Here is a 26290-nt window from a genome sequence, read left to right on the forward strand (position 1 = left end):
ATTTTTAATATTACAATTTTTTGGAATGTTAGGAAAAACAATCCAGGAATATGACAATGTTAATTGAGACCTTATTCAGATGTAAAGTTGTAAAAATTGAAAAACTATGTGGTTGATGTCTTCGGTTCGAGATTATTGGCTTGCAATAAGTAATTGGTGATTTGACATTTGGCGTGAACCGACAACTTGATTGGGGTATGTTAACTTGTTTACACACTTAAAATTGCAGCAGTCGAAAAGAAAGAATGAATAAGCAATTTTTGGTACTATTGTGAATAACAACAATAACTGCTGTTAGCTGTTGATAAATAGTTGTGTCAAGGGTACATAGTACAGGGCTTAGTAGCAGTGGTCTATTTTGAGTTTTTACATATTCCATTATTCAGAATGTTAGAAAATACATTCCAGCGATATGAGAATAGTTAATTTGGACCTTATTTGGGAATAATGTCGTAAAATTGAAGAAAGAAAACAACAGGTTGAAGTCTTCGGCTCGTGATATTTGCCTTGTAAAAGTAGTTGATGATTTAACATTTGGCAATAGTCCATAGTGAAGAGATCAAATATTAAAGTAAAACAACAAATTGATTGTAGTATCTTGACTTAAAATAAGCCTTCATTAATCTTGTTAGTGAAGTGAAGTTGTAAGTAGCACAGCTTGATGGTGTTGGTGGGTGCTGAATGCTAGCGTGTTGGTCAAACGGGACATCTAATTTGTGATGGTGTGAATGCCAAGCGTGTGTAGACTGTAAATGAGAAAATTTATTATTAAACTTATTGTTCAAAAGAAGTGAGCTAAGCAATAAAGATGAGTAAATGTTAATATCACTTACCCCTTAGGCCGCTGAGATGTTATCCATACGTGTTGGGTGCTGTTGGACTAATGAAGGTCGCTTGGTTCCTGCTTCTCATATTGTATCCATGAGGTCGTAGTGTAGGGGGAGGTGCTTGGGAAGGAGGAGTTATGGGCTTGCTGTCCATGTGCAGAGGAGAGTTGACGGAAACAGGGGTGGTGGAGGGGAGAGGTGTGCCTCTCGATGTGTTAGGAGTGTTAGCTGACATGGTATTAATGATCGAAAAAAGTTATTGTCTTGAAAATTCTTTTTGTGAAGTAGAATAGGAATCTGATCTAAAAGGGGGCTTTTTATATCTATTATATCATTCAAGTTTTTGTCTTTATTAAAGTGTTGGTCCAAGAAGACTTATAGGTTTTCAAATTCGGTCATTAGTCTGCCTTTCTCGATTCTTTTATGATTTTCAAATCCCGTTCTATTGTGGTGAAATGGTGACCAGTATCTCTCATGCGGATACTCATCGTGGAAAATTTATAATGTGTTTGAGCATTAAAGTGTTCAAATATCTAGTTTGGAAGCTATGTCCAGTTTGACCGATATATGAAATATTTCATTCTGGACAAGTGAGTCTATAAATTCCAGAGTCTGTGTAGCGGTTATTATTTACGTTGACAGTGTTTTGATTAAAACATGTGTTTTGATTTGTGTTCCGCGTTTTGAAGTCGATATTGACTTAGTGTTTTCTAGGGGGTTAGCTATCTGATGGATAATTTGATTAGAATATGTAATGGTTGCGAACTTTGGTGTATTGGGTTTTATTGGGGAAAGTTGTGTTGTTAGTTTTAGTTTTACTTTGTTGGTAATTTTATTAATCATGCTGGTGTTGAACCCTGTTGAATTTGGCTATTTCTTTTATGTAATCTAGTTCTTTTTTTCTTTTCAAGTTATTCGCCGAAAGGGGAATTTTTAAAGCTCTATATATTAAACTGTAATATGAAGCTTGTTTATGGAAGTTTGGATGTAATGAAGGTTTTCTATAGATTGGAAAGTTGAATTTATTATCCATTTGTGTGATACTGATGGCTAAAAAATTAATCGAGCTGTTGTTCTCATCTTCCTTTGTGAATTTTATATTATTATCTAAGGTGTTTAAAAATGTGAGGATGTTATCGCTGCTGTTCCTGTCATGTCGACGACACATTAGTAGTAATTGACAAGCAATGCATTAGCAGTGATAACATCCTCACATTTTTAAACACTTTAGATAATAATATAAAATTCACAAAGGAAGATGAGAATAACAGCTCGATTAATTTTTTAGACATCAGTATCACATGAATGGATAATAAATTCGACTTTCAGATCTACAGAAAACCTTCCTTCACTCCGTTAACAATAAATAATAATTCATTACACCCCAACTCCCATAAACAAGCTTCATATTACAGTTTAATATATAGAGCTTTAAAAATTCCCCTTTCAGCTAATAACCTGAAAAAAGAACTAGATTACATAAAAGAAATAGCCAAATTCAATGGCTTCAACACCAGCATGATTCATAAAATTATCAACAAATTAAAACTAAAACTGACAACACAACTCTCCCCAATAAAACCCAATGAACCAAAGTTCACCACTTTTACATATTGTAATCCTATTATCCATCAGATAGCTAACCCCCTAAAAAAAACACTAAGTCAATATCGCCTTCAAAATGCGGAACGCAAATCAAAACATATTCTTTAATCAAAACACTGTCAACATAAATAATAACTGCTACACAGCCTCTGGAATTTATAGACTCACTTATGCAGAACATAATTTTTCGTATATCAGTCAAACTGGATGTAGCTTCCAAACTAGATATTTAGAACACTTTAACGCTCAAACACATTATAAATTTTCCACGATGAGTATCCACATGAGAAGTGCTGGTTACCATTTCACCACAATAGAATGGGATTTGAAAATCATAAAAAGAATCGAGAAAGGCAGACTAATGACGGAATTTGAAAAGCTATACATCTGCTTGGACCAATACTTTAACAAAGACAAAAACTTGAATGATATATATATATATATAATAAGAGTTTTGTCTGTACATTGCTCAGAATTTTAAAAGAACGGTGTTTCTCATTCGGTCATGTCCACAGTAACAAGGAAATGCACTTTTCCGTAATTTCTGTCTGTATGTATGTATGTATGTATGTATGTACGCGTATCATGAGAAAACGGCTGAAGAGAATTTAATGAAAATCGGTATGTGAAGTCGGGGGATGAACCACTACAATCTAGGCTATAAATAATGTTAGTCATGCTGAGTGATATGGTAGTTTAGGGGAAGGTCTAAAATGTAATTCTCAAATATTTATATTATTGGTGGTCCTATCGATAAATACTACATAACTAAAGTTATATAGAATTAAATTTCTTATCATTTATGTCATACATTTTTACCGTACCGGCTATAACACAGATATTCATGAATTTGTATTTTTGTTGCTAAGTCCATATCAACGCCGAGCCACGAGAAAATAGGTAAGCAGAATTTAATGAATATCGGTATATAGAGCCGGGGAATAAGAAACTGCAGTCTAAGCTATAAACAATTTTATTCACCCAGCATAAAATGGTAGTTTAGGGGAAGGCATCAAAAGTTTAATTTTTAAATACCTATGTTATTGGTTCTATTGAAAAGTACTACATAAAAAAGTTATAGAGAATACAATTTGCGATCATTTATGTTTTATTCAGTTTTACCGTACCGACTGTAACTAAATGTGAAGGTCTAAAATATTGAAAGCGCGTAATATTGATCAATAATAACATTAAATTGACCATTGTTTATTCTGATGTGCTGCCACTCAACTCCGATAGATGGGATTACTGCTGCGTACCGAGTATAACAGCCTGACAATAATTGGTGGGAAATAGCTGGGGGGTTGGATAACTTTCTTCTTTAGCATGCCATTCCTCTGGTTTGTACATTTTCTGATACTGCTACTACGTAACACACTGGTTCATCATAGTATTCCTGCTATTCAATCCCTACTCTGACGCACAGACTGGAATGAGCAATGTGCACACTTAAGGCAGAGGCTCAGTAAGTAGTAGTAGTAGTAGTATGACCTGGTCTAGAATTACAATTTCAGCTTATTCCAAATTATAGCCTCACAGTTCTCTAAATAACTAAAATTCAACCCTGAAAAGAGCCGTTTATTAAGAAAAGCTTCTTCCTCTTCCCTTTTATTAAATTTCTACATTCATTTTATTCCAAATTAGCAGGGAAGAGGGGTTTATTCTCTGGCTTGGAGGAAAAAATTTGCCTCCACATCAGATAGCTCCTCCCCCCCTACCCCCCGGTGTAGTGAATTGAGATTTTCTGACTCATCGGATACTCCTAGGAAACAGATTAATAAAAGGGCATACATAGTTTTTGCACTGGGCCTCTCCACTATTCGACCCCATCATTCATGGATCACGGTTGTCTGCGGCCTGGTCATTCCAGCTCTGGAACTTTGGACTGTTAGATCGACAGCATAGTACTGTTTGTTAAAAGTGAGAAAATACGTGGTTTTTCATTTCATCGAGTATTTCATACGAAAACATTGCTTTTAATTGCACCATTCCTATTGACGTCATTGTAATGACCTATGTTGATTTCAGTTGGGAAAACCACTTAGACAGTCTTTCTGAGGATGAAAAAAAAGACAGATAGAGGGTGAGTGTCAGCCATTATAATGAAAACTCACCAACCTGATTGTGACTGATGGTAGGCAAGTGGGCCTACCATTACAATAAAAATCCCCTAACCCCGTCTTCATATGAGAAAAGATGTTTGGTGACACCCCTGTCACATTTCTAATGTAACGTTAAGAGCTATGCGATTTAATACAATCTTACTCACAACGTGTCTACTACCTAATCTAGAATTCTGATTACAACATAAAATTCCGTAACGAAGCACGGGTACGTCAGCTAGTTAGATATAAAAAGCCCCCTTTATGATCAAATTCCTATTCTACTTCAGAAAATGAATTTTCAATACAATAACTATTTTTAAATCTCTAATACCATGTCAGCTAACACTCCCAACACGTCGACAGATACGCCCCTCCCCTCTACCTCCCCGGTTTCCGTCAACTCTCCTCTGCGCGTGGACAGCAAGCCCATAGCTCCTTCCCAAGCGCCTCCCCCTCCAGTACGACCTTATGGATACAATATGAGAAGCAGGAACCGAGCGATCTTCATTAGTCCGACAACAATCAACATGTATGGATAACATCTCGGCGGCCTAAGGGGTAAGTGATATTAACATTTACTCATCTTTACTGCTTAGCTCACTTCTTTTGAACAATAAGTTTAATAATAAATTTTCTCATTTTCAGTCCACACATGCTTGGCATTCACACCATCACAAATTATTTGTCCCTTTTGACCAACACGCTAGCATTCATCATGCACCAACACCATCAAGCTGTGCTACTTACAACTTCACTTCACTAACAAGATTAATGAAGGCTTATTTTAAGTCAAGATACTGCAATCAATTTGTTGTTTTACTTTAACATTTGATCTCTTCGCTATGGACTACGCCAAATGTTAAATTATCAATTACTTTTACAAGGCAAATATCATGAGCCGAAAATACTTCAACCTGTTGTTTTCTTTCTTCAATTTTATGACATTATTCCCAAATAAGGTCCAAATTAACTATTCTCATATCGCTGGAATGTATTTCCTAACATTCTGAATAATGGAATATGTAAAAACTCAAAATAGACCACTGCTACTAAGCCCTGTACTATGTACCCTTGACACAACTATTTATCAACAGCTAACAGCAGTTATTGTTGTTATTCACAATAGTACCAAAAATTGCTTATTCATTCTTTCTTTTCGACTGCTCCAATTTTAAGTTTGTAAACAAGTTAAGATACTCCAATCAAGTTGTCGGTTTACGCCAAATGTCAAACCACCAATTACTTATTGCAAGCCAATAATCTTGAACCTAAGACTTCAACCAGATAGTTTTTCAATTTTTACGACTTTACGTCTGAATAAAGTCTCAATTAACATTCTCATATTGCTGGAATGTTAGAAAAATTGTAATATTAAAAATTCAAAACAGACCACTGCTACTAAGCACAACTATTAATCAGCAGCCAACAGCTGATATTGTTGTAATCCACAATAATACCAAAAATTGTTATTCAATTTTCATACTGCTCCTGTCTTATGTATGTTAATATTAAATCTTAATAATTATATTTTAATTATAAATCAGGTGCCTGATTTAACCTTGAGGTGGTACAGTGACTGAAGATGCCTTCTAGAAAGGCGAAACAAGTCTCACATTTCATAAGGTAATAAGGATCAAATCCTAATTGCATAAGACCATAATGTATTTAATAGGTGGTTAAATAATAAATTAATTAGCATCCTACAAGTATAATAGTTATTCTGCCGTAAAATAATATTTGTGCACTTCAAAATTTCTAATTTTGTTGCTGCAGTTTGAAATGGGGCGTGGAGTATCAAAGGCATTGATTGCAATAAAAATTTGATAGGATGATGAATTAAGACATCAGAACATCACTCATGTCTGCTGTTGTTGCTTAGCCTGTCAACATGATGATAAAATGAGTGATTTTGAACAGTAAACCAGCAGTTCGACCTTCATGGTAATAAAATATTATATTAATTGCATGCACGTGTATATGAAGATTACTAAGATTTCATGCTATTCAACATTTTACCTTCCTTTATAAATGACATAGAAATATTAATTCCCTAATATTATCTATGCATATACTGTATTTATTAGTATGTATCCAAGGAGAGGAAATCAAGATCTTGTGATTTGCTGATGATATTTTTATTTTATCTGAGACTGCAGAAGATCTCGAGAAGTTGCTGATTGGTATGGACGAAGTCTTGGGTAAGAAGTACAAGATGAAAATAAAGTCTCAAACAAAAGTAATGGAGTGCAGTCGAATGAAGGCAGGTGATGCAGGAAATATTAGATTAGGAAATGAAGTTTTAAAGGAAGTAGATGAATTGTTACTTGGGTAGTAAAATAACTAACAATGGCAGAAGTAAGGGGGACATAAAATGCAGACTAGCACAAGCAAGGAACCTTTCTTAAGAAAAGGAATTTCTTCACTTCAAACATTGATATAGGAATTAGAAAGATGTTTCTGAAGACTTTCACCTAGAGCGTGGCATTGTATGGAAGTGAAACATGGACGATAACTAGCTCGGAAAGAAAGAGAATAGAAGCTTTTGAAATGTGGTTTTACAGAAGAATGCTGAAGGTGAGATAGATAGATTGAATCACGAATGAAGAGATATTGAATCGAATTGGTGAGATGAGATCGATTTGGCTAAATTTGACGAGAAGAAGAGATAGAATGATAGGACACATCTTAAGACATCCAGGGCTTGGTCAGTTGGTTTTTGAACGAAGTTTAGGCGGTAAGAACGGTAGGGGTAGACCAAGGTATGAATATGACAGGCAGATTAGAGCAGATCTAGGATGCAGTAGTTACGTCGAAATGAAAAGGTTAGCACAGGAATGGGTAGCATGGAGAGCTGCATCAAACCAGTCTTATGGACTGATGACTCAAACAACAAAACGGCGACATATTTCTTCAGTGCATAATTAAGGTCATACTACTTCATCAGCTGTCCGACTCGTTGGCTGAATGGTCAGCGTACTGGCCTTCGGTTCAAAGGGTCTCGGGTTCGATTCCCGGCCGGGTCGGGGATTTTAACCTTCATTGGTTAATTCCAATGGCCCGGGGTCTGGGTGTTTGTGCTGTCCCCAACATCCCTGCAACTCACACACCATACAACACTATCCTCCATCACAATAACACGCAGTTACCAACACATGGCAGATGCCGCCCACCCTCATCGGAGGGTCTGCCTTACAAGGGCTGCACTCGGCTATAAATAGCCACACGAAATTATTATTACTTCATCAGCTAATTTTCCGGAGCTGTCCGGGTGTTTTTTAACAAATAATTGTAACTACCATTGATTTTATGGTTAAATGTTTATTTCCATTAGATTTAGGATTTAATTGATCATTCACCTAACTTCCATTGATATCAGTTAAACAGTTCCTATGTCTGTGACACAAAAAGCGATAGTCTAAAGTATTCTACGTTCATAAGTATAGTCATTAATGTGTACATAGTATTACCGAGCAGAATTTGGGGCATGGAGGAAGCAAATATGCTTGTACACTCTGCCAATAGAAGTATATTTTCCTGTGCTTTTGAAACTAGTATCGTTGCAACATGCATGAGGAATTCTGTTAGCAATGCTCTAGGTGATGTGAAGCATTTAGTAGAAGACTAAGGTGAGTGAGAAATTACCTTGCAATTGATGTTCCCAGTCACACTTGTTAGCTGCTTTATGCTGTTGCCATACTTTCTCCCTTTGAATCAGTCACCAGCAGCCGAACGCGCATATCTCTGTCTTCTGTAATGCCAGCAGCTTCAATCTCCAAATCATGAAGCTTCAGAAGAGCTTGAGAGCTGTCTTTACCAAGAGAAATAACACTATCAATTGCTTATTCTAACAGTCCTTCTTTCCGAGCATTATCTGTTAAATATTTAGTGTGATGCACAACTTTCTGCTAATTTTCACCCTATCAACTTTATTCATTCCTGCAGTAATCAGGCCTTGTCAATGTAGATGTCCATTTATGTCTGTTGACGTACCTCTTTGCTTGTGCCTTTATTTACTCTTGGATTTGCCAGGCTGAGTGGCTCAGACAGTTTAGGCGCTGGCCTTCTGACCCCAACTTGGCAGGTTCGATCCTGGTTCAGTCCGGTGGTATTTGAAGATGCTCAAATACGTCAGCCTCATGTCAGTAGATTTACCGGCACGTAAAAGAACTCCTGCGGGACAACATTCTGGCACCTTGGCATCTCCAAAAACCGTAAAAGAGTAGTTAGTGGGACGTAAAGCAAATAACATTATTGTTATTATTCTTGGTTTCAAGTATAGGTGTTATGGAGGTAAATGAGTTATGCGATATCCTGTTTTTGGAAACTTTAATCAGTTACATACATGGGGAATTGGGGTTTATGATTATTAATTAGTTCCTTCAATTCAGCTTTCTACAATTAGTTTAGTTCCGTCATCCTGTAAAGTTGTGGAATCTGATCATTGCGACTTCACAGCCATTCATTCATTTTGGACTTCCTTGAAGCCATGGTAAGAGGTTTATCATGCATAACAGAATGGTATGGAACATTATCTGCTACTATGTTTGAAGGCTAGAAAATTTTCAAACTGTTCACTGGGGGAGTTCTGTCCATTTTCATGGTAGTCACCTGTTAGTTTTATTTTAATTAACGATAAGCAGTTTTGGACAAATCGTGCTGAACTATTAGCGTGGCTCACATTAAACTTTCCTCCTTTTCCTAATTTGCTTTCCGTTGATCCCTTATCACTGGTTTGTTCACCCCTTCTTAAGACAATGTCCTGTATTGACAAGTGTTTAATCCAGCCAAGAAAACTGTTAAAATCCACATGTCTGATATCCTTAAAAATCTGCGTCTGTGAGCAACATCATCACATTTTTCCATAAGAAATTTTCCATTTGGGTAGGCCTTTCAATCAGAATCAAAGTTCTTCAGTGTGCATCTTGTTGTTGGCAAATTGCTTCCTCCTGAAATGTGCCTACATTTGTCATCTGTTTCATAGAAGTCTGGTTCATTCTCGGATTTGTCAGTATCATTGAAGAACAGCCCTCTTCACGTTTCTTATATTTTTCTTTACAAATAATTTACAATTGTGTTCTTGTGTAATTCAGGTGCAGCAGATCTATCCATAACTTTACCAGCTGAAATGAGAGGTCCATTATTAGCCTCTTCCTTTTCAAAGAAGTTCCTAATAGCACACAACTATTCACAAGCTTGGCTTCGAAAAATGATACCCTTATTGAATCTGCACCTTTTGTTTTTGGTTCCTTACACACAACATTCCATACAGCAATAACACGCCATGTGGTTAGGGGCGCACAGCTGTGAGCTTGCATTCGGGAGATAGTGGGTTCAAACCCCACTGTCGGCAGCCCTGAAGATGGTTTTCCCCGGTTCCCCATTTTCACACCTGGCAAATGCTGAGGCTGTACCTTAATTAGGCTATGGCCGCTTCCTTCCCACTCCTAGCCCTTTCCTATCCCATCGCTGCCATAAGACCTATCTCTGTCAGTACGACGTAAAGCCAGTTGTAAAAAATTGAATAATCATCGGCTTCACTCGTTTGAATAATTATCTTCTTCCGATAAATTTGCTTCTGTCTGTGGATGTACTGTACTTTTCATGATCGAACAGCCCAATCCTTGCATTGAAAAAGCTTCCACATAGAACAAAAAGAATTGTTGGAGGGGGCGTGCTTGTTGCTCCATGGAGTTTCCGTGCATGTCTCATGGCCTCTTCACATCTGTATTGTTCCCCTTCAAACAGATTGACAGTAGAGGGGATGGTCCAGCACCAGGCTGAACGGTCCTGAGCAAGTGTATCCCAGGTTTTTGAAGTGAGACCTGTCCTTTTCATAGTGTGCTTAAGCTGGTCCTTATAGCACCTCATAGGGGTTCCATGAGGTCTGGTACTGGAACAAAGCTCATTATACAGGATTTGGCATGGAAATCTGATATCACCCAGCTGACAGACATGGCCAATCCATCTAAGCTGATGACCAATGATGGAGGAATCTATGCTCTTGTTATGCACTTTCTCAAGAATAGCAATGTTGAAGACATGGTCTTCCCTTCTGATCCTAAGTATGGATCGAAGTTTTTGGTGGTTGAAGTGCTCAAGCTTGTTCAAGTCACATTGGTAAAAGGTCTAAGTTTCACAAGCATATAGCACTGTTATGATGACAGTATTGTACACCATGAGTTTAGTGTTCACGATCAGGTCTTTATCCTGAACACCCAGCGTCATAGTTGTCCAAACGCTGCATGGGCAGCACCAATTCCCTTCTCCACATCTTGCTCACAATTACAGCTCACTGCTAACAAGAAATCTACAGCTGAATATCCAGAAATAAACATCAGAAATAGGTTTTCAGCACTAAATAATCTAATTCAGGAGGAAAGTGATCACGCGCGTGAAAGCAGAACTTTGCAAAACATTTGCCATTGCCATGCCAAGGTTAAAATTTTGGCCTAGATTTCAGAACCAAGACCCAGCTAGGCCTAAATCAGCAAAGGTAGTTGTGTTTGGTGATAACCAAGGAAGGGGAATTGCAGGAGTGATAAAAGATGGAAATATAGCAGCAACCGGAGAAGTAATCTGGGAGCTTCTATCAGCGATGTCCTGGAAAACGCAGAAGAAGCAACTAGGAACTTCAGGAGCAGCGATGCAGTGCTTATCATCACTGGTTTGAACAACGTACCTCATGACGACTCCAAGAATGTAAATTCTCAACTTAAATATGCACTAGTGAAACTGACTCACACCAAAATCTTTGTAGTGAACATGTCCCACAGGCATGATTTGAGTAGAGACTCATGTGTGAACATTGAAGTGGACAAAGTTCATACATCATCACTGGTTTGAACAACGTACCTCACGACGACTCCAAGAATGTAAATTCTCAACTTAAATATGCACTAGTGAAACTGACTCACACCAACATCTTTGTAGTGAACATGTCCCACAAGCAAGATTTGAGTAGAGACTCGTGTGTGAACATTGAAGTGGACAACGTTCATACAGATATTGTTAAAATTTGTAATTTTCTGTTGTAATACTCAGGTAATTGAATGCAGCAGTTTCGAGAGACACTGTTACACAAAACATGGCCTTCATCTAAACAATTCATGTAAACGAAAGATTGCAAATATTGTTCTCGATGTTATTAATCATAAGATATGTACTGTGAAAAATACAACTCCCTTGGGTTATAATGGTGACGAGGAAAACTAGAACAACTAGAACTAGCTGGCTAGTCAACTAGCAAATGTTGTGAATTTTAATATGCCACATGAACCATTGGATTATAATGCTGACGAGGAAAACTAGTAGAACTAGAACTAGCTGGCTCAGTCAACTAGAAAATGTGAATTTTAATATGCCACATGAACCAAAACTAGTATCTGTGACCGAATCAGATCGGTCACTTAATCATACAATTATCAAAGATTTTAATAAGTACCCAAGCTGAAGTACGTTATTCTCCTGTTCATAAATTACTGGTACACGAAACGTCAGATTAGAAATCTGCATCAATAATGAGTGATACAAAAAGTAGTTGCCGAGAGGTAAATGCCATCCAAAGGAAAGATGGCAAGGGTAAATCTTTCAGTTTATTGCAAGCGAATATCCAGTGCATTAGAAATACGTTGTTAGAATTAGAACACTTCTGCCAAACTGAGAAAGTTAACATGATCTGTGTATCAGAACATTGGCTTTCTGAAAATGAAGTAGAATATTTTGTGCCCCGTAGATATACTGTTGCAGATATATTTTGTAGGAGTAATGAGAAAAATAGGGGAGCTGGGATTTTAGTTAGTGTTTCTGATTTATAAATGTTCCGGAGTTATCCGTGGAATACAGAGGGGTGAGAGAAGGTATGGGCTTGAATGAGTCTATCTATGATATCAAAGATTAATTTAAAACGTTAAAATAAAGGTTATATTTCTTTCCAGATCACAAACTTAACAAAATTCTTCACTATGTGAAGGAACACACTGTCAGGTACAAAATAGCAAACAAGAGTAGAAACCCAAGGGTTGGGTATAAAAGTTTTGAGCTTCCAGTTCCAATTTACAAGCTTACAATGTCGCAAATGTTGCGTTCAGTTAGATAAGGAGAGAAATCTCCCAAGGCACAATTCAAGAGCACTTTGCTCCAACGGTTACAAATACAGCCTTCCAAAGGCCCCATTCATTGGTACACAGAGATCTCTTACATAACAACAAAAGAGCTTACATGCTCTTCTTTTAAGTTTACATAAAGGATAGAATTACATTACTCGGCCTCTCTCGGCACAACCTACACTTTACAATACTATGTGGTTTACACAGGAGTATCTAGTACCCATGCTACTGAGCCTTTGTGAAAAGAAAGAATAGGTTAATATTACTGGCCCAAACTCAAAATGTATGGAGGCGTACACTTGTGCTCCTTAAAAACCAAGTTTTAAAACCCTACTTGAGCTTGTGGCCCGCTTATGCAGAGGCTAATCCCACAGTACTTAGGTGACTCGAAAGAAAAGTTAATTAATGCTTTACAGGAAGAAAAACGGTTACAAAATCGTAGTCACCTCAATACAAATTAAAGGGGATCTCGAGAGGGTAACACACTCTCTATCCACGAATTTACAGTTTAAGTCTTTATGAAATTTTACATTAGCAAGTAGTTTTTTTTGGAAACGGATGGTTACACATAGTTAGAAATTAGGACCTTTCCCTCGAGTAAGTTTGCGGATATAGCTACAGAGATGTAAAACTGGTGGCCATTACCTGTCTTAACACACACAATCAATAAGTCGACGATCTATAAGACAAGGTAGCTTGAAAAAGCCTCAGCGTGTATACCCGAGGGGAGGGTTCAAGAAGGCTCTGGACTAAATCCGGACACACCCTCTCATTTTTATTGGTAGATAAAATAGGAACAAGAAACGTGTGATTGGCTGGAAAATAAATACAGAAAATTTCTTATTGGCCAGACTCCAAAGCTGGCGGGCGGGATGAGAAGGAAGTGTTGCAAACCTTGAAGTACCAAAATAAATGAAAGTTAATTTAGTTGAGAAAACCTATAAATACAAAACTTCTTCCAATCACTAATTATTCCACTTTGCACTAGAGTGCATGACCTCAGTTTTTTTGTAGAGACATTTATGCAGAAAAGTTCAAACTTCTTGATGTACACCAAAACAAAACAAATAAATCCAATCAGTTTAGGAAACTTTAAAATAACACACTACTCAGTCTTTCAGTAGTGACATCTTCTTGTTAATGTTCCAACTTTATGCATTAGCTGTTTTAAGATTTATTCGATAGTGTTCCTTAAGGCACTTCTTTTAAATGTGTGGGGTTGAGGTGTACCTCCCGGTACAGTAAAGATCGATTTAAGTCAGTATTGTGTGGAATTAGAGGGAGAATTTAGTTGTGTGAAGCTGGTTGGTCAGAATTTGATAATTGTTAGTCTGTATAGATCTCCAAATGCAGGTGCGTATTTTTTTTAGAATTTGGAATTGGTAATGGAAAGTTTTTTAAAATTTAAGGCAAAATTTGCAACTTGTGGGGATTTTAACATAGAGATGGCAAAATTCAGATGGGCAGATTTTTTGAAATTTTCTAAACCTACTAAGGACTCCTTATTTAACTTGCACAAACAAGGTAACTACACTTAATAATGCATGCTTGGATAATATTATTGTACATTTTTCAAGGGATATGTGTATGTGTAAATATGTGGCATTTTCAAAAATGCATTTTCAAAAAATGGGAAGAATGAGACAAAGTCTCTCATAGTTCATTGACACTGCCTGTGGCTCCAAGTAGCCTGTGCAGTGGCCTCCATGGTATGCACTAGCCATGCATCTTGGTAGGTGTGCCATTTACGAACTGATGAGCCCTACGTAGCACACTGGGGTGAAACACTGGCAAGCCAGGAATGAGTTAACTGGAATATTCATAATGTCCAATAACGGACCAACTATATTGGTATTACGTGCTATGTTCCGAGCTGTCAGTGGAAAAATGGCGTGAAATGACATCAGTAGATGAATTAGCTTGAGTAGTGTCTTTAAAAGTAGGAAAGATCACAATATGAAGATAAATTGGGGCAAATATTTGTTTATAGGAAGGGGAGTTAGGGATTGATGTTCAATAAATTTCCAATTTCTTTGTAATAATTTAAGAAAAGGCTAGGAAAACAACAGATAGGGAATCTGCCACCTGGGTGACTGCCTTAAATGCAGATCAGTAGTGATTGATTGATTGATTGATTGATTGATTGATTGATTGATTGATTGATTGATTGATTGATTGATTGATTGATTGATTGATTGATTGATTGAAGCTTTTGATTGTATCAGTCACAAAATTTTACTTGCTAAGCTTGAGATGTATGGTGTAGAGTATCCCGCAATGCACGTATTTAAGTCAGACTTAAATAACAGATAACAGTGTAACGTTAAGAATTTCATACTTAGGTTCCATATTGAAACAAGATTTACATCAAGGAAAGGGCTATAGAGCCAGTCCTTTGTAAAAAGCAGCACAATTCACTCAACAATTCCTTAAAAAACACTACACCTTTCAGTCCAAGAAATCTATAAAGAATACACTTCAACTTATTAAACAACTTGATGACTTTACACTTCAACCATATCACTCTTTACACTCGTTTGACGTCACTAATATGTACACTAGTATCAAACCAGAAAAACTTCTTCATATTATCCCTCAAAATCTACACAACCATAGTCAACTTGAGATAGCTGACTTTATGTCTATCTTGAAGCTTTTAATCAATAACAACTACTTTACATTCGATAAAATAATATACAAGCAGGACTGCCTAGCCATGGGTTCACCAGCCTCCGGCATTTTAGCAGAAATATATCTAGATTTTTTAGAACATACAAAAATAGACAATAACGCAACATTTAACAACATACATCTCTGGTCCAGGTACATCGATGATGTATTTATTATTATGGACCAACGTACTACAGACGCAGCTATCACTCTAACACATCTTAACACTATCGACACAGACATTAAATTCACACTAGAATCCGAAGTCAACAATACCATCAATTTTCTAGATCTCACTATCACCAGGGTCCAATCTTCCTTTAAATATAAAGTTTATAGAAAACCCACACATACTGCTACAACAATACAACAGGACTCTACTCATCCCCCTAATCATAAACGGGCTACCTACAATAGCGTAGTACACCGAACATTCAGTATTCCTATGTCGAAATCAGACCTTAAAAAGAATTAAACACCATACGCAATATCGCATTTCATAATGGCTGCAATAAGAATTTTATAGAAAATATAATCAACAAATTCAGACATCGCCCAAAATCGAACCTAATAAAACAAACTACTAAATCAAAAACTTTTTCAACTTTTACCTATAACCGCAATATCCATAATATTACAAATATATTTAAGAAGCAAAATATTAACATTTCCTTCAGAACTAATAATAGAAACCTAGACATTCTACACAACTCTAACTCAATCAACCCTTCCAACCCTTTTGAAAAGTCAGGTATCTATAGATTTCATTGTAACGACTGTCTCAGTACCTACCTCAGACAGACCGGTAGATCGTTCAAAATTAGATATACAGAACACGTAAATGCAATTAAATACAGAAAATTTTCCGCAGTAGGCCAACATATACACGACTATAAACACAAATTTTATGGCATAGACCACGATATAGACATTATTGAAATAATAAATAAAGGTCCTATACTTGATTTCACTGAACAATTTTACATCTCACTTGATCAGTAACATAATTCAAATTTTAATCTCAATGATTTATCCAACAAACCTACGATTTTATTTGATACGTTTATCAAAATATTGAACAATCTTAAAATACCCAAAAATCGATCTATCTTCAAAACAATCCATAATACGCTTACATATTACTCCTACCACCGTCCGCGCCCATTCGGTTATAGTCCCGCCTCCACCGCGCCTCCTCTTCCCCTTACTCAGTAACTCCGCCCCTCCTTGCTTCCTTCAGAGGTCCATCTCTTCACATTCAGCCTGTTAGTTCCTCTTCGATACAGCTACTATCAACTTGGCACCTGAGGTGAGTCCTTCATTTCGCTAATATTTCGCGAATTTTAATTCCTTCTGATTCTCATATAACTTTAAAACACGTTTTATTTCTTATAGGTTCCGACTTGGATCAGGATCTTTCCAAACTATTTATGCATTCACAACTTACAACACAAGATCTTCAAGTACCACCTTAGCAAGAACCTCAATCACTATTTCCTCAAAATAATGTAAACCAACATTCCAGAATACAAGTCGACATATTGAACTGTTCAGTGGACATTCTAACTATCAACATCAATACGTAGTGAAAAATTAACTCGTCTATTTCTGCTTGCATTGAACATTTAATATAATTCTTCCTTTCTTGAGTCCAAGTTGAAGCTCGAATCAAATTTTATTGTACATATTTTATGTGGAACACCATTTGACAAAATGTTTGTTTACCTTTTTAATGTGTCAAACATGGCTACATGACTTCAACGAATCGACTGGTCAAAAAGTTAAAATATTACAGATTTAAGCCTACAATCAAATTTTACTATATATTACATCAACAAGCTAACCTTTTAATTAGAAATATTAAGGTGTACACCTTATAGAAATATGCCTATTTTACTGACCTCAATTTGTGTATGTATCTACTATTTTAAACATAAAATGTATATTTTTAATCCACCATTGTAATCAAACCATAAGAGTCATGATCTATACTTGTCTTTGTATAATTATTCTTGGCTATGACAGGGAATCTGTCGAAACCGGTACCGAATGTACAAAAGTTTTAACTGTTATGTAAAACTTTCACACAATATATAGTATTGAAAAGGTGGAAATATTGTCCTTTCCTTGATGTAGATAACAGTTTGTCTCAATTGAAAATAAGTATTCCAATTTGAAGTTACAACTGGTGTGCCACAGGGTTCTGTCCTTGGTCCATTTTTATTCATTCTGGCAATCAATGCTTTACTGCAAAATGTCGCAGTTCATACTCTTATTACCTATGTGGACGATACAACATTAATTACAAAACACCAGAGAATCTCAGGTTTGCGTCAGATGTCACAGGAATCTTGTGCACCTGCAGTGCATTGGTTATCATCCAATAGGCTTTTGTGCAATCAGGATAAAACTCAGTTGCTCACACTAGGTTTATCCAAAGATATTGAAAGTCAGTCAAACATTTGGGTTTTCATATTGATGCCAAATTGAACTGGGAAACACATATAAATCATGTTTGTAAATAAATATCACGAGTGTGACCTGTTTGATATCGAAATTGAGCAATTTAGTTAGCAGTAACTACCTAAGGATGGTATATTTTGGTCTCTTTGCGTAACACATTACTTATGGGCTGTTATTATGGGGGCATTTTTCTTACGTATATAATATTCTTCCAATACAGGAAAAGGTTGACTGCACAATGTGTAGGGCTTAAAATGCTTAAAATACTGACAATTATAAATTTGTATATTTATGTTTTTCTGACATGTTAAAAACAACATAAATGAATTCAGTACTAGGAAAACATTCACCTTCACGATACGATGGGCATAGCAGACATTGATATCCCAAGTCAAAGGCTGTCAAAAACTGCTCACTCACATAAATTCGGTTGTTTGAGATTATTTAATGAATTACTACATTCTGCACGATCCACTCCTTTAATTTAATGTTAAGAATTTCATTCTCCACTCCTTTAAGTAATTTTAACCCTAGAACTGCTGCAGGTTTTTCTGTCAAATGCTGCAGTTATTTTTCTCAACATACACCATGAAAATAAAATCATGCCTGTAATCGTATATTAATCCTAATAAATCCATATTATATACCAATAGAAAGCTAAAAGACTGATCAAAATGAAGATAATACAAATAACAAAAAATATTGCCACGATTTCTAAGTATCGTAAAATGCAATTAAAATTTTTTTTAGACAAAGGAAACTGTTGAAATATTTTGTTCAAATAAAGGAATTTGTGATAGATAATTTATGTCTGAAACATGATATTCTGAAACGAGCAAGTATTTTCTTACTTATTCCTCCACAGTTATCCACTTTTCATTTCGTTTGCAAAATAAAACTCAAATTTTCATCAAAACGAATTTTGAGTTCTTTTCACGAATTTTGAACCTACAGCTTCTTTTCTTAGGTCAATTTCTTATTTCCTGTGTTGTGATCAAATTCCTTATAACAATCTGCAAAAATATCAACAGTTCACATTTATCCCTTCGCTGGTTTCTTCAAGTATTGACGTACTGTCAATAATAATATAACCTGCACCGACTTGAATAGCATTCTGGTCATCGGAAATTCCCATTACTTCCGAGGCATCTTGTACTCCGCTGTCACTTTCACTATTTTCAGGAATAATTTTCTCGTCGGAATTAAGAAAATAACCACTGTCACCATCAGTATTGTCACTAAGATCTTTGAAAATCGAGCGCTTGATTTCAGAATCGTCAACAAAGCGGGTTGCCATCTTGATTCTAAGAACATGTGAAAGTACTTTCACTTCTACAGCTAAATAAACTTGTCCAGACCGATGTTTGTGTTTGAAAGACTTTGAATATTGAAGATAAAAGTATAAGTATTTGGCTGGTATCTATATTATTGCCATCTGGTGACCAATTATAAACCTACGGTGGAAGAACGACACCGTCCTTCAGAAGGACGATCGCACTTGACGGAACAGTGCCCCGTCTTCCAGAAAGACGGTCCGCAGTTCTAGGGTTAAAAGGAAATTGTATGATTGGTTAATACCTCTGAATTCTTAGAAATGCGTAATGTTAATATTAAGTTTTAATAAAAGGTGTTTGTACGTTTAGCTTTGTTAATATTAAGTACTAAGTCATTATCAGTTGACTAAGCCTATTTCATTGTGTATGGTCAATGGCAAATAAAGATTCTTGATAGGATACTACTTAAGTACGAAAAGTGCTCTACCTGCTCCAGTGGAATATCTGAGATGGAGACATTGAAATGTGGAAGGGTTGTGTCTGGTGAGGGTTCAGCCAGGACCTTGATCTTTTCAACATTTATGGTGAGATTGAGACCAAAACAATAACATGCACTCTTGTAGCAATTAACTGACTGTTGCAGTTCTTCTGGTGTGAGTGTACAGGATGCAGCATCATCTGCATACAGCATTTTGGGTACATTTGTAACCTGGGCGAGCCTCCTGGAGCAAAGTCTAGCTAGGTTGAAAAGCCCTTCATCAAAATGTTAAGTAACCTCCACACCTGGGTTGTTCGTAGATGATTCATATAGCATGGCACCAAAATATAATGAAAAGAGTGTTGGAGCAAGCTCACGGCCTTGTTTCAATCCATGAGTAATAGGAAATTCATCTGAGGTCCTATTCTGATGGCAAACCTTCCCGGTCATGCCATTACGGTGGGCCTGAACCAGCTGAACAAAACGCTGAGGACAGCCAGTGTTTCAGCACCGCCTACAAAGCAGATCTTAGAACCGAGTCAAATGTCTTTTCCAGGTCATTAGGGACTAAAAAGAGAGGATTCTGTTGCTCTCTGCATTTTCCTGGAGTTGTCTTGTATAAAAAATCATGTTAGTTGTGCTTCTGGTGGTTCGAGACCCACACTGAGACTCTGGGAGTTCTCTCTCAGAGATAACTACAATAGATAGTAGTGATATACTGTGGTAGTTGCCACAAACGTTGCGATCACCTTTCTTGAAGACTGTGATGGTATTGGTATTTTTTACACTAGTGTCCAAAAGTTCATTAAACAAGGCCATACCGCCTGATAGGAATGTCAGACGGATTGTTGAACAAACGGAAGCTGAATCACACACCATATGTCACATAACTTGTCCATAAAATGTGTCAGAAAGGTTCTGATAGCTAAGGTACACCTTTGACAACAACTAACAAAACTTGCCAATGTCTTCCACAACTCACATGCTTCGCAGCGACATGGCATGCTCTCCATCAGATGGTCCAAGAGCTCTTGTGGCAGTCGATCCCATTCCTCTGAAAGGGCAATGCGAAGGTCTTGGAGGGTCCTTGGTGGAGGCTGACGGGATGCAGTTCGCCTCCCCAATGCATCCCAGGCATGTTCTATAGGATTCAGATCCGCAGACCTTGCTGGCCAGTCAATGAGATGAATGTCTTCCCCATCCAGAAATTCATCCACGAAAGCAGCACGGTGCGGTCGGGCATTATCGTCCATTAAGAGGAAGTCTGGACCAACTGCACCTCAGAAGATTAGAACATACGGCCTCAGTACCTCATCCCTGTATCTCCGACCGTTAAAAGTGTTCCTCGGACCACCCACGAAGATGTGCGGGACCGTATGGCCATTCAGCACGATGCCGCTCCACACTATGACGCCACCACCACCATACTGGCCCCGTTCCATGATGTTCCTGTGGTTGTATCGGCTACCCGGTTCTCTCCAGATTAATGTACGACGGGAATTATTTTGCAAACTGAAGCAGGATTCATCTGTGAAGAGCACATGCCTCCATACATTCATGGTCCAGTTTCGATGTTGACGGCTCCAGAGTAAACGGGTCCGTCTCTGTGCTGGAGTGAGCGGGACGCACACCGCTGGACGTCGGGCCAACAGCCCTGCTGTTCTGGGCCTCCGGTACACAGTTTGCCGGGAAACGGCAACCCCTGAGATGACTGCAAGCTCCGTCGACAATTGTCTTGCAGGTGCACTCCGATTTTGTCAGACGGTTAAGACCAGATATCGGTCCTGCTGTGGGGTGGTTACACTTGGTCGCCTGGTACTGGCCTACTAACATCTTCTGCATCTCAAAATCGTCTCCAGAGCCTGGAAATGACACTTTGTGGCACATTCAAGGGTGCGACGACTTCGGTCTGTGTCTGGCCTGCTTCCAGGCGGCCGAGTGTTCTATCCTGCAAAGCGGGGTCCAAATTGGGTCGTCATGCCATTATGTTGTCATGTTCACCACGAGGCTACACTCCGCACCCTATAACAGGGCAAACACGACTGAGGGAATATGGGACTCAGGCACTGGCTGTGTTTACCTTGCGGTTATGCCGCTAGTCAAAGCAGGGAACACTCCTTTCCTATAATACAGAGCGAACACATAATGTTGGTAGGTGCATATGTCGTGCGATTTGCTGTCTATTTCCTGTTGCCCTGCTTACTCGTAACTTATGCTTAACGTTTGGACACTAGTGTAGTTCACCAGGTACTTCTGTAACTACCCAAATTTTGAGGATGTGAGTGAAAATCCGAATAATGAGGGATTGACTACCATCGTGAATTAACTCCAGAGGGATGTTATCTGGGCCAAGTGCCATTCTAAGTTTCAGTCGAGTGAATGCTACACTGAATTCTTGGTAAGTAGGGAGAACTGCTATTCATGGTTGTTCGGGCTGTTGAGGCACTTCATGAAGAAAGTCTTCATTAGTAGCAGAAGGACGATTTAGAAGAGTGGAGAAATGTTCCATCGCTCGAGTATTTCATGGCTGACGGTAAGTGTGGTAGCGTTGTCAACACTTTTCAGTGTACCTGATGAGGAGTGAGATTACCATACAGCTCCGCTCCTTTATTCGTGCGTAAAAGTACAGGGAATTATTGGATTGGGGTTAGATTGTTACAGACATTCAACGGCAATTGCATTGAAAGTTGAGTTACAATGAAAATTGATGTTAGAATTTCTTGGTTCAAAGTAGTTAACAGGGGTTAGACAAGGCTGAACCTTGGTTGTTCATAATATACCTGGATCATTTACTGAAAGGTATAAAATGAGAGCGAGAGTTTCAGTTGGGTGGAAATGTGGTGAGCAGTTTGGCCTTTTGCCATTGACTTAGATTTCTTAGCAGACTGTGCTGAAAGCCTGCACTGTAATATCTTGGAGCTTGAGAGGAGGTGCAGTGAGTATATGAAAATTGGCCTTTCCAAGATCAAGGTGATATCAGTGGGGAAGAAACCTAAGAAAACTGAATGCTAGGTAGGAAATATGAGACTGGAACAGGTGGATCATTTCAAGTAGTTAGGATATGTATTCTCTCTGGATAGTAGTTTGCAGCAAGGCTAATACCATAAACTTTGCAGTTGTGTTCTGTAAGATAGCAGCCGACTCTCAGATGAAATTATCTTTCATCTGTCTGTTTTCAGGCGGACTTTACTGTGTGGTAGAGAGAGCTGGGTGGACTCGGGCAATCTTATTCATAAGTTGAAAGTAATGGGCATAAAAGTAGTGAGACGGATTCCAGGTACAAACAGATGGGAACAATGACAGGAGGGTACTTGGAATGGGGAGATAAGGGCAAAATTAGGAATGAACTTATTGGATGAAGATGTGTGTATAAACCAGCTTCTTTAGTGGAATTATATGATGCGAATAGAAGAGGATAGATTGCCAATGAGAATAATGGACTCGGCTGTGGAGGTTAATAGGTGGTGATGATAGGACTGGGTTTTTAATGATGTAATGATCAGAGACTCAAAACTAAGCAGTGCTGCAGAACTAGTTTGAAAGAATGTTATGGGGATGTTCAGTTAATTCACATAGGCTTGCAGCTTTCAGCTGAAAGGTATAAGTTTCTATAGTGAAGATATATATAATCAGGTTTGTTTATTTTACTATTATCTAAATAGGATGAAGAGTGACAGGGGAGGTGATCAGTTGGGTAATTAGCTACTCCTTGCTGCGTTCTACACACTCAGACTTGTAGATGTTTGGAGCTATGGAGTGGGATGCCACATGGGTAGACTCTATATCAGTATAGGTAATACCATGCATACATATCGATGGCCTAGTTCTAATACCATGTAAGTCAAATCACACCCTATTTTCCAGGATAACAAAAACCTTTTTAATTCATATTTTGCTTACACTTATGTGGTAGTTTATTTACTACAGTAGAACATATCTACAAAAGATTAACTACCTTTCTTCATTATATTATAAAATATTAAAAGTATTTTGCAGATACATGTTATTAGAATGGAACTTATAGGAAAATACATGTTATTTGAATTACAAATATTATGGATCGAGTTAAAGTTAACTGAGCTTGATAGCTGCATTCACTTAAGTGTGGCCAGTATCCAGTATTTGGGAGACAGTGGGTTCGAATTCCACTGTCGGCAGTCTTGAAGATGGTTTTCCGTGGTTTCCCATGTTCACTCTTAATTAAGGCCACAGCTGCTTCTTCCTCTCCTAGCCCTTTTCTGTCTCATAGTCTCCCAAAAGACCTAACTGTGTCGGTGCTACGTAAAGCAGCTTGCAAAAAGAAAATTAATTTTTCTTAAACCTCTTAGTGCCAAGCTGTTTCCTGAAATTCTGGCCAAAATTGCCAAGTCATCTTCAGTGGCACTGCAGTGTTTTAGAAAAACGTATGTATGTCTACCCCTTAGTGCCATTTCCTGATATGTGATTGGGGATGAGGCGAGATGATATTTCTATGGCATGTTTTTACCACCGGAATATTTTTACAACTGGATGCTCTTTCTGATGCCAACCTCAGTTGAGGAGCTAAGCGTGTTAACAAGTTTGGCCATTCTGCTCGGTAGGTTTTAAAAATGTATTTACTATTTAGCTATATCTATCTATGTTGTGTCTTTTAGTGCCGGGAGTGTCCGACGACTTTTTGGGCTTGCCTGGTGCAGGTCTTTAGATTTGACACTCATGGGCGACCTGCATGTCTGGATATGGGATGATGATGATGATGATGATTATGATTATGATAATGATAATAATGAGGTAGGGAGAGGGCAAAACCTGGCATTGGCACACAGCCCACCCACGTCGAACAGCACCAAGGGATCCGTCCATCGCTCCACGTCTTCATCTGACCATCAGCATCACACACCCTCACTCCATCATTCGTTCTTTAGACGAAAGAAGAAAAAAGTTATTAATGTCTCCATTATTAGAGCTTGTATAAGAAATAATTGACTGGAAATTAGATTTTCTGTAGTTATTGGTAGTTTCATGTTTTAGAAGTAATATTTCCTGAGGTATTTGGAATTTTGTGGACACCTGATTTACTGGGACGAGAATAGCACTTTCTTTGGCACTGATAATGGTGGGGTTTCTTAGAATTAATATTTCCTCAGGTATTTGAAATTTTGTGAACATTTCGCACCAGTTCATGGTGTTGGACATTATAATTCACTTGCGCCTTTAGATACTTGACATGGTTACCATTATTCAATTAGATCATTTGTACACCACTTAAAAGAATTGTGTTAAAACTGTTCTAGTTTAGAAACCTGTTAGCAGTTCAAAATGTTTGGTGGAAATAATAAATAATTCTTGATCAACAGAGTGATGAGAACAGAAAGAGCACTTTAATATTTGAGAATAAAATAATAGGAAATGTTAAATGGAGATGTTGCTGAATGGTGCTCATTTTATCCATTCTTTGCAAGGGTTTTTAAATTTTTTTTTATTTAACTCTACGGTGATTAACAAGTAGTTGCTATTAGTTTTCTTTGATAATTCACTGGTGCAGGTCATCATAGTGGATTGAATGAGTAAAATGTAATGTACTAACAGTGCAGTGTAGCATTTTTTTTTTTTTCTCTTGATGGCACTTAGCACATTCTTAGAAGAATAGAAAGAATTACTTTTTTGCCATGTGTCAATTTAAGCATTTTTGTTTCAGCCTGTGCAATGTGGCTTTAACCTGCCGTTCTTTCCGTGCAGTATGTACCACTTTATTAAGTGAAAGAGGTATGGTGGTGCAGCGTTGGTATAAAGAGGAGGAAAATAATTGGAATATTGCTCACAAGGTAAGATATTTGACTTGGTGTCTTCCTGTCTTCCTCTATTCAGTTGTACTGATTCATTCAGGTTTTAATTGAAGAGCTGGCTTTCAAAAAACAATACGTCCTTGTCAACATATTTTTCAAGATGTGAGAAAAAGTGATATAAATGATATATGAAGGTTTGCAAACATTTTGCTGACTTACTTTATCTGCTAATATACCAAAGACAGTTTTAAATAGCTAAAGAAAAAATAGTTAACATATTTCTACGTATTTTAACATATCGTTTGGATACTTTGTAATTTGATTGGATTTGTTCGATAAGTTGCAATATGACTGAAAACTCACTTCAACATGTTGTGATACACAGTATATCATGGTTATAAATGCATGGTATAAGATAATTACAAGGTTTCAATGAAAAACTCAATTTGGAAATTACAAACAAAATGTGATGGAAAATTCAGACTATAATACAATATTCTTTTCATATCCCTTACACAATACTGCTTTAATTGCTCGTTGTTTCTGCCAGTATCAATATTTTCAGGAGTCATATATGCAACCGTTCCAAAAAGAGGTCACGACTTTTAAAAATGAAAATCCGCAGCCTGTTTCCAGTCATTCGACCAGGTCAGGAACGGAATACATGAAGCCCTGATCTAGCGGCGAGGATAGGAAATGTGCCGGCTGCCATAGCTTGTTGCACTCCACTGGGGCAGTGATAAATGACTGACAGATTAAATTTTAATGGAGAGTGTTGCTGGAATGAAAGGTGACAGAGGAAACCGGAGTACCCAGAGAAAAACCTGTCTTGTCTCCGCTTTGTCCAACACAAATCTCTCGTGGAGTGACTGGGATTTGAACCACGGTATCCAGTGGTGAGAGGCCGGCGCGCTGCCGCCTGAGCCATGGAGGCTTAGTCACCACTTTTAACGCAAGGAATTTAAAAAAATGAATAAATAATGTGGAAGGCATGAAGG

At 37.6% G+C, this 26290-nt stretch overlaps 1 protein-coding gene across 2 annotated transcripts in view; it reads left to right on the forward strand.

The window, feature by feature from the left end:
* Positions 1-26290, forward strand: part of LOC136864224 (F-box only protein 30) — a 199263-nt gene that overhangs the window by 131418 nt on the left and 41555 nt on the right. For both annotated transcript variants that reach the window (XM_067140946.2, XM_067140947.2), the window contains one exon: positions 25205-25331. In XM_067140946.2, coding sequence (XP_066997047.2) covers positions 25205-25331 — 127 coding nt within the window. The remainder of the gene's footprint in view (positions 1-25204; positions 25332-26290) is intronic.

This window comes from Anabrus simplex, chromosome 2, assembly GCF_040414725.1.
Source record: "Anabrus simplex isolate iqAnaSimp1 chromosome 2, ASM4041472v1, whole genome shotgun sequence".
In the NCBI taxonomy this organism is placed as follows: Eukaryota; Metazoa; Arthropoda; class Insecta; order Orthoptera; family Tettigoniidae; genus Anabrus; species Anabrus simplex.